We start from the raw sequence: 14,817 nt of genomic DNA, 5'->3' as shown, positions 1-14,817 counted from the left end.
CAACTGAAACAAAGTTACTTTTACATTGATTACCTCATAATTTTGAAAGTTTAGAGTAATATATGCATAATTAATCTTAGCATCATGTTCTTCCCACTTTTAGGCAATAGAAGCTGAAGCTCCATCATCAGACAATGATGAGAATTCCCATAGCATCAAAAGCGGTGAATCTGAAGCAGAATTTGGAGAATCCTTAACAAAAGGTTTGAGGAGGCGATCAACTCGGAGAAGCATGAGAAAGCCAGGAGAGCAAAATGATGGTCCTGATGAGGAAAAAATTTCACCTGTAAGTATCTTTGCAGAGTTGTTAGTGAACTTGATTCCTTTACATAAAGTATGCTAAACTCATTCTCCTGCTCAAAAAGGTACAAGAAGAAGGAAGCATTTGATAGGGATGAAGAAAACCCTAAATACCCTTTGACTGATAATATTCATAACTTGCTTTTTTATTCTCAATGTAAATGATAATACAAATATAATGATAATTTAAAAATCTAGAACAACTATGATGAGTTTATTATTGAAAATAAATTTGCTCTTAAAGAAATATACTTACATATATTTACATACCATATCAACATAATCTGTATAGGTTAAACATTTATTTTTTATGAGAAACAGAACATTTAGCCCAACATAACAACTCTTACAACAAAACTAGCCAAAAAAAAAACAAAACCAAAAGATGATTGCATTCATATTTACGGCAATTACTTTGCTGTTATAAATTGCTTAATAAACAGTTACTTGAATTAATCAAGTCATGGTTTAAACACAGCAATCTGCCCAGAATGAGTAGTTCAGTCATCATTGACCAATACCAAAGTATTCACCAACAAAATTATATGGATAAACTAATATACAATGGCAAAAGCTGTAGATATAGTATACAGCTCTTCCTTTCTTGTGTTAGAATAATAGAAAGTGTATAGTCAGTTATTTATTCATGTTATTAAAAACAATCCATTTTTACTACCCTTGAAGGAAGGGGAAGGAAGGGATGGAATAGGAAATTGATTATTAATCTCTCCTTTTCTCCATATTTCTCCAAATACATTCATGTTTGTCCTAACAGAATTCCCATTTTTTAGGCTGAAGAACTACCTCCAGCTCCATTTTTGAAAATTATGAAGTTAAATAAAACTGAATGGCCATACTTTGTAGCTGGAACATTGTGTGCAATTATCAATGGAGCTTTACAACCTGCATTTGCAGTCATATTTTCTGAAATTATAGGGGTAAGTTGAAGTAAAATATGCAAAAAAACATAAGCCCACAGAATTTTTTCTAATAAAATTAGGTTTAAAACAATCACTGCATAGTGAAGCTGAAGAGTGAATGAAGCACTCTTGCAAAAATCTGAAAATTTGTATGAAATTTACAAAATCCTAAAAATCTTGCTACCACCTGAAATATGATTGTTATACTTTAAATCTTATGTAGCATATGCTCAGATTTTATATTAATGCAATTGATTACCAAAAATACTTATTGAGAAAGATGAGAGTATTTTAGATTCTTCGTGAATTTTTAAAAAATGTTTTAAATTTTATTTTGTAGGTTTTTCAAGAAACTGACAAGGATGTCTTAAGAAAAAAGAGCGACTTATATTCACTGCTGTTTTTAGTACTTGGGATCGTTTCCTTTTTTACTTTCTTTTTTCAGGTATGTCTTATTTTAACTTTATCACAATTGTTCATCGTGTTTTGGAAACCAGCCCTGAAATGTACTAAAAATTTGTGTCTTTGTAATACTCAACCCAGAACCTGTATTTATGGTTCTAGGTGTGTCTTGTGCTGAAACTGACCCAGAGCTTGTGTGTTTGAGGGTTTCGAACTTCTTCAGACCTCTTAACTTCGGAACTTCCCCTCTTGTTCAGCAGTCAAAAACATCTCAGGATGAAACTCTGGATTTTCTCGCTCTTTTCCTGTTGCTAACTAAAGGCAATAGAAGCCCCTCCAGCCTTTACATTCTACCACCCCCTTCTCACCCTCAAGCATTCCTGTTTGAATCTGTTAGTTATTGAAAATCAACCGATCTCCTGTCTTAGGTCTCCAGTTTTTTAGTTTCCTAACCCTTTCCTCATCCAAGGGAAAATCCCTATTTCTCCTATGGGAATCCCCAAAGATTCCCAGCCTCAGTTTTTCAGGTGAGACTCATCACTTTAATATTCATTTCCTCCTGCTGAAATACGAATGGTTGTACCTGCTACAACAGTGCCACTTAAAGGAATAAAAAGATTGTAATAATAAATGTTTTCATATATAGTGTGGCTTAAAATTTATGAACATGTTTGTACAGTTTTATCTGTTAAATGAGCCTACAGAGTGAAATAATAACGTGCACTTGAGACAGCAGCATAAACAGTGTCTTGCAGAAACCTCCTGGTTTGTTTATGGAATTGTCTTGTTGCACAAGCAAAAAAGGCCTTGAGTACAGAAGGCTGAGTTGTACATGGCTGTGATAGGTTTGCTCAGTTTATAAATGTTCAGATAATGTCTTGAATTTGAGTGATGTGTTTGACTTCAATGAACCCAGGTAGCCTTACAAAGTCTTTAATCTAAAGTGAATGGCCTAAATGCTACTTGTTTAAATCTGACTTAGACTGACTCATACAAATGAAATCTGAGGGTTCATTAGTGACATTTTCCCTAAAGCACGCTGGTGAAACAGTGCTGGGAAATATTGCTATGCTCCCTTATATTTTTTTCAGAAATAATATTTGAATGTCTCTGCTGTGAACCTACTCATATTTATGTATATTAAACCTGTTTTTACATTTGCTTTGTGCAGACAGGACTGCAATATTTTGTACTTTGACATTGTAGAGGCAACGTATCTAAAATATTTATTGAACAAACACAAACAATGTCATATTGTACTAAACATTGTACCTTTTCTCAAACAGGGCTTCTTATTTGGCAAAGCTGGAGAAATTCTTACAATGAGGCTTCGATTCATGGCATTTAAAGCAATGCTTAGACAGGTAAAGATAATAAATATTTTGATTTCCTGGGTTGTAAAAATAACTAATTGTATTTGTATAAAATAACTGTATTCTACATCACTCTATCATATTATGACTTACCAACAGAGCAGATTGTTTAAATCAGACTAGAAACCAATTTGGTTAGTTACATGTGGTTAAGCAAAGCATCCTTAGACGGAGAGTATTGAATCAGTAGAAGAGCTTTTTATGTACTGCTTGCAAGGATTTAGATTTGCAGCCAAGTTACAAGGGCCTTAAAATTGATGTGCACCAGCAGTATCCCATTATTTGCTCATTTGCCTGCTTTACTTTCTTGGTGCCCTTTCTCGCCCAAAGAAATGCAATGCAACTTACATTGTAACTCCTACTTCAAATGTCTGATTTAAATTGTGCTGTGTACAGACATGGTTTTGTTTAATGTATTGAAAGTCTCTGTCCAAGAGCCCCATAATCTATAATTGTTGTTTGTTAATGCAATAACAAGATTGTATATTGAAAACTAAAACCACTTTCAGAGAATTAAAATATAAATAGAACATAATGTTGTGAAGTCATTCTAAACAGGCCTTAGTGTCAGTGTTTTAGATTTTGAAATATACAATATGGTAGTTACAGGGTTTTAAGTCTTACACATAAAGCAAGTCTTGCACATATACACACAGAATTTGAATCATGTGAATATGTTTATTTGCAATGTGACAGAAAACTGTTGTAGTCTGAAAAATTACGATTTATAGATCAGCCATACTGAAAATCTACTGAGAAGGCGATCTTACAGTTGAGTCTTGAGGTCATAAATGCCTGTAATACATTATCAGGACTTCATTCAATGCATATTACACATCAAAGTTTAAAATAGATATTTGTTCACATGGTGAATAAATAATAAACTGTGTACCTGATCTGAACAATTAACTTAGATCAGATAGACCAGTTTGGTTTTTCATTTGGTTGGGGAGTTTTGTTTGTTTGTTTATTGGTGTCTCATAGCTTCCAAATAAGCCTATTAAATATGGGAAGAAACAAAGCAATGAACTGAAAATGCTTTTACACTTAACTCCTCCCCAAACAGCTTTGCCACCACAAGGGGGTGTGACTGAAGTGTCCTCTCCTCCAAGGAGGTTCAGAGTGGGAGCAGCAGTGAGGGAGGGTAAAATTTTGCTTTTGGGAATGCTCTCCTTTTTTCTCAGCAGTGACAGTGAATACATCAGATGATTCACAAAATTACACTTTTTGTAAAAATATTCATTGTGCAATGATGGAATATTCATTGTGCAGTGATAGAATGTGTTGGTTTGAAAACAAACCAGTGGGAGATCACAAGTCCAGATTGAAATTAAAAATAAGTGAAATAATACAAGGAAAAGCACTGACAAAGTCAGATACAACCTAACACCCTGTTAGGGTGGTGGTAGCAATCCAACTGAAGTAGTCCAGTTGAAGCGGTGATCCTGTGAAGGTCTAGTCTCCAGCTGAAGGTCCAGTGGTAGCTCTCCTCCTCTGGGAACCCAGTAGACAGGGCTAGCTCAGGCAGTTCCAAGGCCAGGTTATATCCAGGTGGGAACACCTGGTTCCTCCCTCCTGGGCAGAGCATCCCACAATGGGATGAGATAAGTCCATGAGTCACACGGTGGGTCTCTGATGGCCCATTGCCTGTCATGCGGGGTGGGTCATTAGCAAGTGATAATAGCTAACGGATGGCCCATTGCCTGTCATCCGGAGTGGGTGATAGCAGCTAATGGCCCACAGCTGGTGGTAATAGAATACTTAACTACGTCTATATTGCAACCTAGGACATAGAATTTGAATTGAACTTATTTAAGTATGCAGAACTGAGGCACTGCCACATACCAAATTTACTTTGCAGTTTATTTGAAATGTCCAAAACCTGGTCTTAAAAATAATGTTTCTTATTGTAGGATATGGGCTGGTTTGATAATCCTAAAAACAGCACTGGAGCATTAACTACAAGACTTGCTAATGATGCCTCTCAAGTGAAAGGAGTAAGTAAAACTTTGGTTTGGAATTTTTCCTATTTGGTTTAGTATGTAGCAAAGTTGCAGCTTGGGTTTGACTGGTTGGATAACAGTCTTGATTTTGACAACTAAAATTTACTATAAAACAATAGCTGTAGAGACAGTACTGATGAACGTTATGACAATTATGGTAATATATGTTTACAAACTAATTTTCAAGTAAATTTTTTCTAAACTTTACAATTTTGCTGTATTGTGATCTTTATTATTAAACAAATTTGTTGGGAATCTCTTATCTGAGAAGTCTTTAAAAAAAGGTCTTATCAACCTAAAGACATGCAACTAAATATATTCAGTTTATGATCTGCTATTTTTTTGATTGTATGGATTTCTTATTAAAAAAATAGAACTGAGCAATAGACTTCTTTTTCTCTGTTACTTTTTGGAGATTCTTTAGAAGTAACTTGTGTACTTTCAAGGGTCTGTAATATCAAGCTAAAGTACACTGAATGTAATTATTTCTGTATGCTTAAGTGAATTTTTACTGCTACATGCAGGTATGTGCTGTTTTTTTTCTGAACTGAAGAGTTCTGAAGTATCTTTGACATTTTTTCCATAGGAAAAGTTAAATGTTTAATTTTCTTCTTACTAGGTCTCTGTTTGATGACTTATAAAGCCACCGCTGTGATCTACAAAATATGACCGATTTTAATGTTTAGATGTAAATGTGGGTATGTGATGAGGGTAAAGTTTGTTCAGTTTCAAGAGCAGAATTTAGAAATTGCAGAGTAAATTTATGTAATCAGAGCGTGGAGAAAGAAGAAATAAATATGATCTAGGTAATTTTTTATAAAAGCATTTAAGAGAATCCCATTTTGAAAAATAGCAAAACTGTGTTAAAACTTTTTAAATCGTGTTTTGAGAATCAGGAATTTTATGAGTGAAAAATCTTATTTAAAATCCAGTTACTTTAGTAAAAAATTACTTTTTTTTCTTTCTCCAGGCAACTGGGGTCAGACTAGCTTTAATTGCCCAAAACATAGCCAACCTGGGGACTGGAATTATTATATCATTAGTTTATGGCTGGCAGCTGACCCTGCTTCTTTTAGCTGTTGTGCCCATCATTGCAATAGCAGGAATGATTGAAATGAAGATGTTGGCTGGGCATGCTCAGAAAGATAAAAAAGAGCTGGAAGCTGCAGGAAAGGTGGGTCTAGAGAAATTAATCTATTTCTGTATTGTGTATACAGTCATATTTACCAAAGCATTGTTAATGGATGTATTACTTCCAAACAGAGAACATTTCACAATATGGAAGTTCCAAAGACAGTCAGTTAAACTAGTAGACCTACTAAGCATCACACCTCTTCAATAATAATTGAAGACTTATGTTACTAACCCATGAATATTTTTGTAGTTGATAAATCTCAGAATGTACTAAACACTATTCAGGCGCATTGTCTTCTCATTCCTTTTCTATTTATCTTTGTTTTCCTTATTTTACAGCCATCTTCATTTTGACATTCTCTTTTTTTTTTTTTTCCTGTCATCCCATTTTGGCATGTCTTCTATCTTATATTTATTATACTGCTCTTTTTTTTTTCTCCCCTCTCCTTCATCTTATTAATGTTTGCAGTGATAATATGTATATATCCACTGGTTTCTGTTTGCCATTCCTTTGTTTCTTGAGTGGAAGAGAAAGATGAGAACTGAAAAGCAAGAAGGCTAGACTCTTGTTTAAAAATTAAATGAAGGCATTTAATGTCACTTCCGTCCAAAATTCCTTTTGGGACAGAGCAACTATTTCATCACTTCCCAGATATTGCTTTCTTCAAGGTAAAACTCCTCTAAAATCTCTTCCTATGTCCTACAGTTTTTAGAAGTTGCTGGAAAGAAAATTATTTAGCTAAGGTCATGCAGTTCCATTCCTTCTCTTTCAACTGGTACATTTCTTTGCTTCTTTCTAAGGGATAAGCATTTAAATCATGTTATTTTGTTTTAGATGTGACAAAAAATAGTTGACAATTCCTGGAATGGACACAAAAGACTTTCTTAATGCAGCATATTGTGCAGAATTAGCACAGGTGTTACAAACATCTATGGGTTTTTTCCAGAAGTTAAAAAAATATTTTCTTTTCATAGTAATGTCAGTTTTCCTTCTCAAGGCCACCTAAGAAAGCACTGGACTACAGATATTTTATTCAATTTTCCTTTTTTAAAAATTACGGGGTTTTATTCAGTAAAAATGGTGTTCCACCTGGAAAATTTGCTTTCTGCAAAGAGTTGCTAAACTTAGGTTACTAAAAAGCCTTATGTTATGGTCTCTATTAAACTAAAATTGCATGAAATGTATATTTTAACAAAATATGGTAAAGCCTTGAGGGCCTTTTCCCAGAATTATCATGGTGGGAAGAGACCTTCAAGATCATCAAGTCCAACCATCCAACCAGCACCACCATTATCACCCCTAAACCATATCCCCAAATGCCACATCCATCTCTTCAATGCTTGCAGAGACAGTCACTCCACCACCTCCCTGGGCAATCTGTTCCAATCCCTGACTACTCTAATAGTGAAAAGTTTTTTTTAGGATCTGGTCTGAATCTCCCCTGGCACATTTGTGCATACAAATGACTCAAATCTAAAGAATCTGCAAGCTTAAAGAATGTATCAGAGCAAATATTTACTGCTGACATCTAAGTTAGGCTCTAAGGCACCTAAGTAACCTGGATATTTTGATTTTAGCCCAAAATCAGTGGACTGGAAGTTGAATGCTAATATGCCATTTTTCTTGTTGAGTATCTTCTCCATAATTGTCATTGCTGTCTAATGTTTTTCACCACTTCTTTGTAGAATGTTAAGAGGTCTTATCAGAAAATTCTAAGCATTTTAAGAAAATCTCCTTTTCATAAAAAGAAAGTATAAAGTGCTTATTTTTATAACAATGGTCTATTATTTTAAGAACCAGTATAAAAAATACAAAATTGTATTCCAACACAATATTTTTATTAATTTAGAATAAGGAGTTGCAACATAATCTTATCTTTGATTAAAATATTTGTTTTTCTATTACAGATTGCCACAGAAGCAATAGAAAATATTAGAACTGTCGCTAGCTTGACCCGAGAAAGAAAATTTGAGACGATGTATGGTGAACATTTGATTGTACCATACAGGTATAATAAAAATAACTAAGCTAAAAAACAATCTGTAATAAATTGCAAACATTTACTTCAACAAAAATATTTTTTTTGTTAGTGTGCATGATTTAACATATAATTTATTTATCTCAGAATTAATGTCAATATTTTGCATATTTTAATTGAAAAGTGCAACCATCACCAATCAATATTTTTTCTAAATTTTATTCCATTAATTTTCTGTTCTAATATTGGTATCTTCAATTACAATGTCACTTGGTTTGGAAAAATATTGATTTTAAGTGAGCTTTGGAAGTGGTCTAGTCTAAATTTACACCTGAATTGTTTTGGATATTTTGTTAAAACCTTTTTAATGTAAATTGAATAGTACATTAAGCTATTTTTCAAAGTGTTAGTGAGATTGAAAACATTTCAATAATTACTTACTGGTTTAGGGCTAAAAATAAAGTAATATAAGTCTGTCTGGACTAAATTGAAAATTAAAGGTCTTAAAGTAAACAACTAAAAAGATTCTGCCAATTAAAGTTTTATTTGTTCCAGAATGGAACGTTTCATTTTCAGCCATCCATGAAAAAAGTAAAGGAAATGAAAATATATGTACAGACATAATGGGAAAGAAGTAGGGGTGCCACTAATACATCTACCATAATAATTGAGAGGTTAGAGCACAATGCAGGACACATAAAAGATATTACTTAGCTTTTTCTCTCAGGCTGCTTGGTTTTGAGCTCATATCTCACAACTTGCAGATCAGTTTCTAACCATTCTCAGGGTTGACACTGATGGGATTGCTCCAAGACTTTCATCTTTCTGTTGTTTCTAGTGTAAATAGGAACTTATTGCCCTATGAGAGAGAAGATGTGGTTTTTAGTTAATGTTGCAGTGTATGTACACTGCCCACTCGTAACCATATCAATTGAAGTCAATAGTTTTTTTCTAAATTAGGACTTCAGTATGATTGCACATTTTGACAAAAATATGCATTCTTTCTAACAGAAATTCTGTGAGGAAGGCACATATATTTGGCTTTTGTTTTGCCCTTTCGCAAGCAATGATGTTCTTCACCTATGCTGCGTGTTTCCGGTTTGGTGCCTGGCTAGTGGTAAGAGATCTAATGGAGTTTAAAGATGTATTTTTGTAAGTATCTCTTTTGCGATCTTTTTCCTGTCTGTCTAGAAAAATAATTTATAATTTAAGAGGTTTATGGTTAAACAATATAGGGCTATGGAAACAATAAAGACTGTGAAAGGCTGAGACCCTACCAGTGTGCATATCAGTGACTTCAATACCCAGGAAGGTCAACCATACTGATTTTTTCTTGCCAACCTCATTGAAGATCGTTAACACAGCTGACTTTGACCAGATGTTGGAAAGTGTCTGCATCCCATCTGCTAGCTAAACATCTCTAGCCAACTGAGTGAATTTCCAGTTAGATTTGAAAGAGAGGGTTTGAGCAAAAACTGTGTGAGCTCTCTAGGCTGTTCAAATACAAAGTAAAACAGATCACTTTATGTAACTCTGAAAAGACAAAATTAATAAAAATTAATCTATTTTACTTTGCTTTAAAAGAGGCTAAGAAGCCTCGTATGTCAAATACCTTTTCTTAGTGATGAGTATGTTTCTATGGTGTGGGGCAGTAAGCAATAGCTGAAGACAACAGGTTCTTAAACTATTCTAATGTAGCCTGTAAAGTTACATAAAATTCTGTAAAATGACATAAAATTTGCCGTAAACCAACAATAGCATAGTTTTCAACCTTTTGCAGTATTGCAAGCCCTGCAATTATTTCCAGCAGGGATGGGATAGAAAATTAAATCTTTATTGTCACCTTGTTACAGGTTTGATTTCTTATTTTCATTGATGCCTTAAAAATTGGCATCAGTAACTCCCAGCAGTCATTGAACCATTGAGAGGAAACCACAGTGATGATCGAACAGGATAAGATTAACAATTTTGCCATCCATTTACCCCTTTCCTCATAGCCTCTGCTGAGATTTAATAAACTAACCAGTATTAATAATTGAAGAAATTAGTGCTAATGAGTAATGAAAACACTGAATTTGGAATGAAGGCATATTTCATGTCATTAAAAGAGGATAAATAGAAATTTCTGGAGCTAAGTGAATAATTAAAGCAATAATAGTTGATTACTACTTTATGCTTTCTAAATGTAGCCTTCTTTTTTCTCTGAGTAAAAGAAAAACTTGACTGCACTCCATTTCCATTGTCCTTTTCTTCATTGTCTATTGAAGTTTTTCTTACTGATTTCTTTTATAGAGTGTTTTCAGCTGTTGTATTTGGTGCAATGGCATTAGGACAAACCAGTTCTTTTGCCCCAGACTATGCCAAAGCCAAGATATCAGCAGCCCACCTGTTTCTGCTGTTTGAAAGAGTGCCCTCAATAGACAGCTACAGTGAGGAAGGAGACAAGCCTGTAAGTAAGCCATGTGTAATGGGTGGTATTGTTTATTGGTAATATGGACAGCAGTCATTCTCACTTCCTTCAAACTGATCCTTCCTCTCCTGATTTCATCCTTATCTCAAAGCATTCTTGACACTAACTGAATGCAGCATGGACTAAATTCTCTTTTGTGAGTCCAGCTTTTTCACACAGAGACAAAAGGTTATTTGTTTTAAAATCTCTCTTGATTTCTGAGAGGGTGGGGATACTTCTGCAATTCTATTTAATCATCTGTGAAATTGTCTTAACAATGTAACAGTGATACTGTTTTAATTGTAGGAAACATTTGACGGAAACATAACAATCAAAGACGTGGCATTTAACTACCCAAACCGACCAGAGGTCAAAATCCTCCAAGGCTTGAATCTAAAAGTAGAAAAGGGACAAACTCTGGCTCTTGTTGGTAGCAGTGGCTGTGGAAAGAGCACTGTTGTTCAGCTGCTTGAGAGATTTTATGATCCACTTGATGGAGAATTGGTAAGTATTTTTGCAAGAGCATGCCAACAGATCAAGTGAGGGTATTCTTATTTGGTTTTATGTGAGGTGATAAATACAATAGATGTTTTATTTTTTAAGTATTTTTAATGTTAAAAATCAGCAGTGACTCCTTGGGTCTCCTTAATTAAATGAGATGTATGTAAGTCCTGTTTTCCCTCATTATAATGAACGATTGTTCTATAATAAAAACAGTTAAAAAGTTGGTAAATATATGTATCTACTACTGTATAATGTGATAATAAAGTTTGCCGTTTATGTTCTTCCCAAAAAAAAGAAGAAAGGGAACATTGAAAAAATAACTTTTATTGTGATTTTTACTTGTCAGAAATATCTTTATGGATATGTCTGCTTATCAAGTGATAGATTGTAAATACTTTCAGTAATTTTGGTTTAAAATATATGTAGGGTTTCCTATATTACTTGTTCATCAACTTTACAATTTTTTTAACATAAAGGTATTGTTAATTGCTGTTGCTCTTTGATGTAAATGCTCAGAGGTTTTGTCTGAAAAAATACACATTCTGGTCTAAATGAGGTGAGAATAAGAAGGGTTTTAGGACTTGTCTCTGCAAAGGTACTCACAAAGCAAATACAAAGATAAAGCAATACTTAAATAAGGCCTAGATACAACAGAAAATATTTTTTTGAGGTTAAAAGTACCCAAAAAGGTCCAGTGTAGCAAAATGATGTGTAGAAAGAAGCAGCATAGGTGGCCCAAAAGTGTGTTTAACAAAGTGCAATTTCCTTACCAATGTTTTTGATCTTGTGTCCATAAATAAACAAAACAGTTTACTGAAGAGTAAAGCACAGACCTGTGGCATAGAAACCGCGGAAGTGTTGGACTAATTCTCAAGCTGAGTTGCACTGTGAACTGAGTGAAAGGGGTTCAGCTTAAAGCAGTAACTGTCAGAACAGCTGTTCACAAAAACTCCCTCTTTATACCTGCAGATTATTTTGGTTGATTTTGAATCAGGTTCATTATGACACCTTTTCCTTTGGAAAAAAAGTTATATTGGCTGCAAATTGACTGTTCCAGCACAAACTGTGCAGTTACTAGATTATTCTCCTCCAATAGCCATGCTATGAAGGGGACAATTCTTCAGCTACCCAGCTGATCATGTCACCTGATGCAGAGCCTGAGCACTGCGCTGGGTCAGTCTAGTGGAGATGTAACAGCCCTTTTAATGTCCTGGTGTGTTTGTGTCAAAGTTAAGGTGACTTGTGTAATTATAAAACTGATACATAATAAAAAAAAGAATTAAAAATTCTGTTTTCATCTATCTAATAGACAATGATAGCAATTCAGCAGACAGATTAGGAGAAATATGAGAGAATTGCCAATAAAGAAAACTGGCCACAAATGATGTCTTAAGGAACACAGAAGTAAATTTCTTATATATATATGCAAAATAGAGGAAAATATTCCTGTTGAAGAAAGAAATGAAAGAATTTTACCCAAAGTTCTTTGAAGTTGCCTCAGCATATCTTATCTTCTGTTGTCTTCAAAATCCTAACTAAATATTGAAATAAAGAAAAGCACTGAGGCAGCATAAGAGACTGTTCTAACTTCTATAAAATAACCCTTCAGAAAATTCTGGAACATAGAGGAGAAGGAGGGGGAGGGATTATGTGTGCTTGTAATTGGTATCTCTAAGGAAAGAGCTGCAATTGCACAACTTCTATGTATGAATTTACAGTAAGTCTCAAATTCATATATACCTATGTGACTAAAATTTAAAATCTTCACTTTCTCAGCTTTTTGATGGCAAAAATGCAAAGGCACTGAATATCCAGTGGTTGAGAGCTCAGATTGGTATCGTCTCACAAGAACCAATCCTGTTTGACTTCACTATTGCTGAAAACATTGCCTATGGAGATAACAGTCGGCAGGTGTCCTTTGAGGAAATTGTTAGTGCAGCAAAAGAAGCCAATATTCATTCCTTTATTGACTCACTGCCAGATGTAAGTTATTCCCTTTCTCTCCTCCTCAGAACTGGACGTGACCTAAAGGGGCAGGGAAAAATTGTGTCTGCTTATAATTACCCGGGGTACAATAATTCCCTCAGATGAAAATAGATCTTAAGCTATTTTTTAAATATTTTCCTTACATTTACCACACTTATTTTCACTCTGGGAGACTCCATTGTCAAGTGGAGAGTGGAACATTTAAGATTTCAGGGAAGAAAACACACAATTATAACTAACTGAGAGCTGGTAGTAAGGGGTGGGGTTTTTAAAGTTGAACACTTGTTTTTAAGCTCCTGTCTGTCTCAAGCATATTTAAAAGATAGTGATAGACTGATGCGTTTACACATTATTTCCAATTATACCTAGTTAAAATTTAAATTTCTGATATTCTTATGGTCTGAAAATAATGCTAAGAATTTGTCACACGCACACACCCACACACACATATATATATGACCAACACATAATAATGTAAGAATGTGCATCTTGGGTCAAATGAAAGAATCATTTGACTCACTCCTTGTTCCATGCAGTGAGCAGGAAGAATAGAACTTGTAACAACAAGTATTCATAAAGGCTAAAAATTTAATCACATTTCCTCTGAATTCTCATCTAACTTTGCATGATTTGTCAGAGTTTGAACCCCTTTACTGTCACAGACTTTCACTGACCTTTGGTGTTGTGTTTTCTGATTGAGAATAACATTTTCATTTCAACCTCAGAGGGTCTTGCTGCTTTGAATTTATTAAATGCTTGGTGTTACAAAGGAGCCTCCTAGAAAAAGAGCTATAGATCTGTGGCAGAGGGAATTCTGATCAGTTGTTTTCAGAGAGCTACTGGCATGGAATATGCAGATTATGGGTGGCTGGTGTCAGAGTTTATATGCTTCAATATGCATTAGAACTGCTTTTAATTCATAGCCTGAACTTTGTGTATTGTTTCTAGAAATACAATACTCGTGTGGGAGACAAGGGAACACAGCTCTCTGGTGGCCAAAAACAACGTATTGCTATTGCCCGAGCTCTTGTACGAAGGCCCCAAATTCTGCTACTGGATGAAGCTACTTCTGCCTTAGACACAGAAAGTGAAAAGGTAACTTGAGTCTGAATCAGGAATCTAATTTTTTTTTTTCGTATTATGGTTATTGGATTTACTCCCACAGATTAAAGCCAAAAGCTGGAAATATGGTGTCTTATGCAAATTACGTATGTAGGCTAATAACAGACAAATATAAATGTCTTACCCCTCCTTGGGAAAAAAAAGGTATATTTTACATCTGTCTGGCAGTAGGCAGATTGAAGTTGCTATGAAGAATGCATTCCTTAGTCTAGAAGTCTTCAGGATTCAACTGAGAAAGTGCTATCAAAATTGAATCAGGACACACAAACTGCAGAAGCCAAAAAGATTGAGGATGCTGCCAGAGAACTTATTTTTTCTGTGAAACTGTGACTTCTGGCTTTCATTAGTTTTCTTCCTTCTCCCATTGCTCTCTGGTCCTTGCTACACGTTTAGGGCTAAAACAAAAAGTTCCAGTGAAAATTGCTAAAACATTTGCTTCTTTTTTAATCGCAAAGCTCTGATCTTCTGTACAACAGAAGTACAGTCTAGCTGTAGAAGATCAACAGAGTCTACAAAAATACTTACTATTCATGAGGCAAATATTATAATCTGGAAAGATGAAATCTCTCTACTAAGTTTTGATCAGTTGTAAGCATGAAAAAAATGAGGTTTAAGGGGAAGATGCCATTAAATAATCCTATGATT

At 34.5% G+C, this 14,817-nt stretch overlaps 1 protein-coding gene across 6 annotated transcripts in view; it reads left to right on the top strand.

The window, feature by feature from the left end:
* ABCB1 (ATP binding cassette subfamily B member 1) overlaps positions 1-14,817 on the top strand; it is a 50,686-nt gene that overhangs the window by 33,845 nt on the left and 2,024 nt on the right. For all 6 annotated transcript variants that reach the window (XM_085050637.1, XM_085050638.1, XM_085050634.1 and 3 more), the window contains 12 exons: positions 104-286; positions 1,092-1,238; positions 1,561-1,665; positions 2,909-2,986; positions 4,909-4,992; positions 5,969-6,172; positions 8,041-8,141; positions 9,123-9,263; positions 10,404-10,560; positions 10,867-11,064; positions 12,841-13,047; positions 13,999-14,145. In XM_085050637.1, coding sequence (XP_084906763.1) covers positions 104-286; positions 1,092-1,238; positions 1,561-1,665; positions 2,909-2,986; positions 4,909-4,992; positions 5,969-6,172; positions 8,041-8,141; positions 9,123-9,263; positions 10,404-10,560; positions 10,867-11,064; positions 12,841-13,047; positions 13,999-14,145 — 1,752 coding nt within the window. The remainder of the gene's footprint in view (positions 1-103; positions 287-1,091; positions 1,239-1,560; positions 1,666-2,908; positions 2,987-4,908; positions 4,993-5,968; positions 6,173-8,040; positions 8,142-9,122; positions 9,264-10,403; positions 10,561-10,866; positions 11,065-12,840; positions 13,048-13,998; positions 14,146-14,817) is intronic.

Source organism: Lichenostomus cassidix, chromosome 2 (genome assembly GCF_008360975.1).
Source record: "Lichenostomus cassidix isolate B80296 chromosome 2, HeHo_3.0, whole genome shotgun sequence".
Lineage (NCBI taxonomy): Eukaryota > Metazoa > Chordata > Aves > Passeriformes > Meliphagidae > Lichenostomus > Lichenostomus cassidix.
Note: the sequence above shows the minus strand (reverse complement) of the source record. Positions and strands in the feature narration are given on the sequence as shown.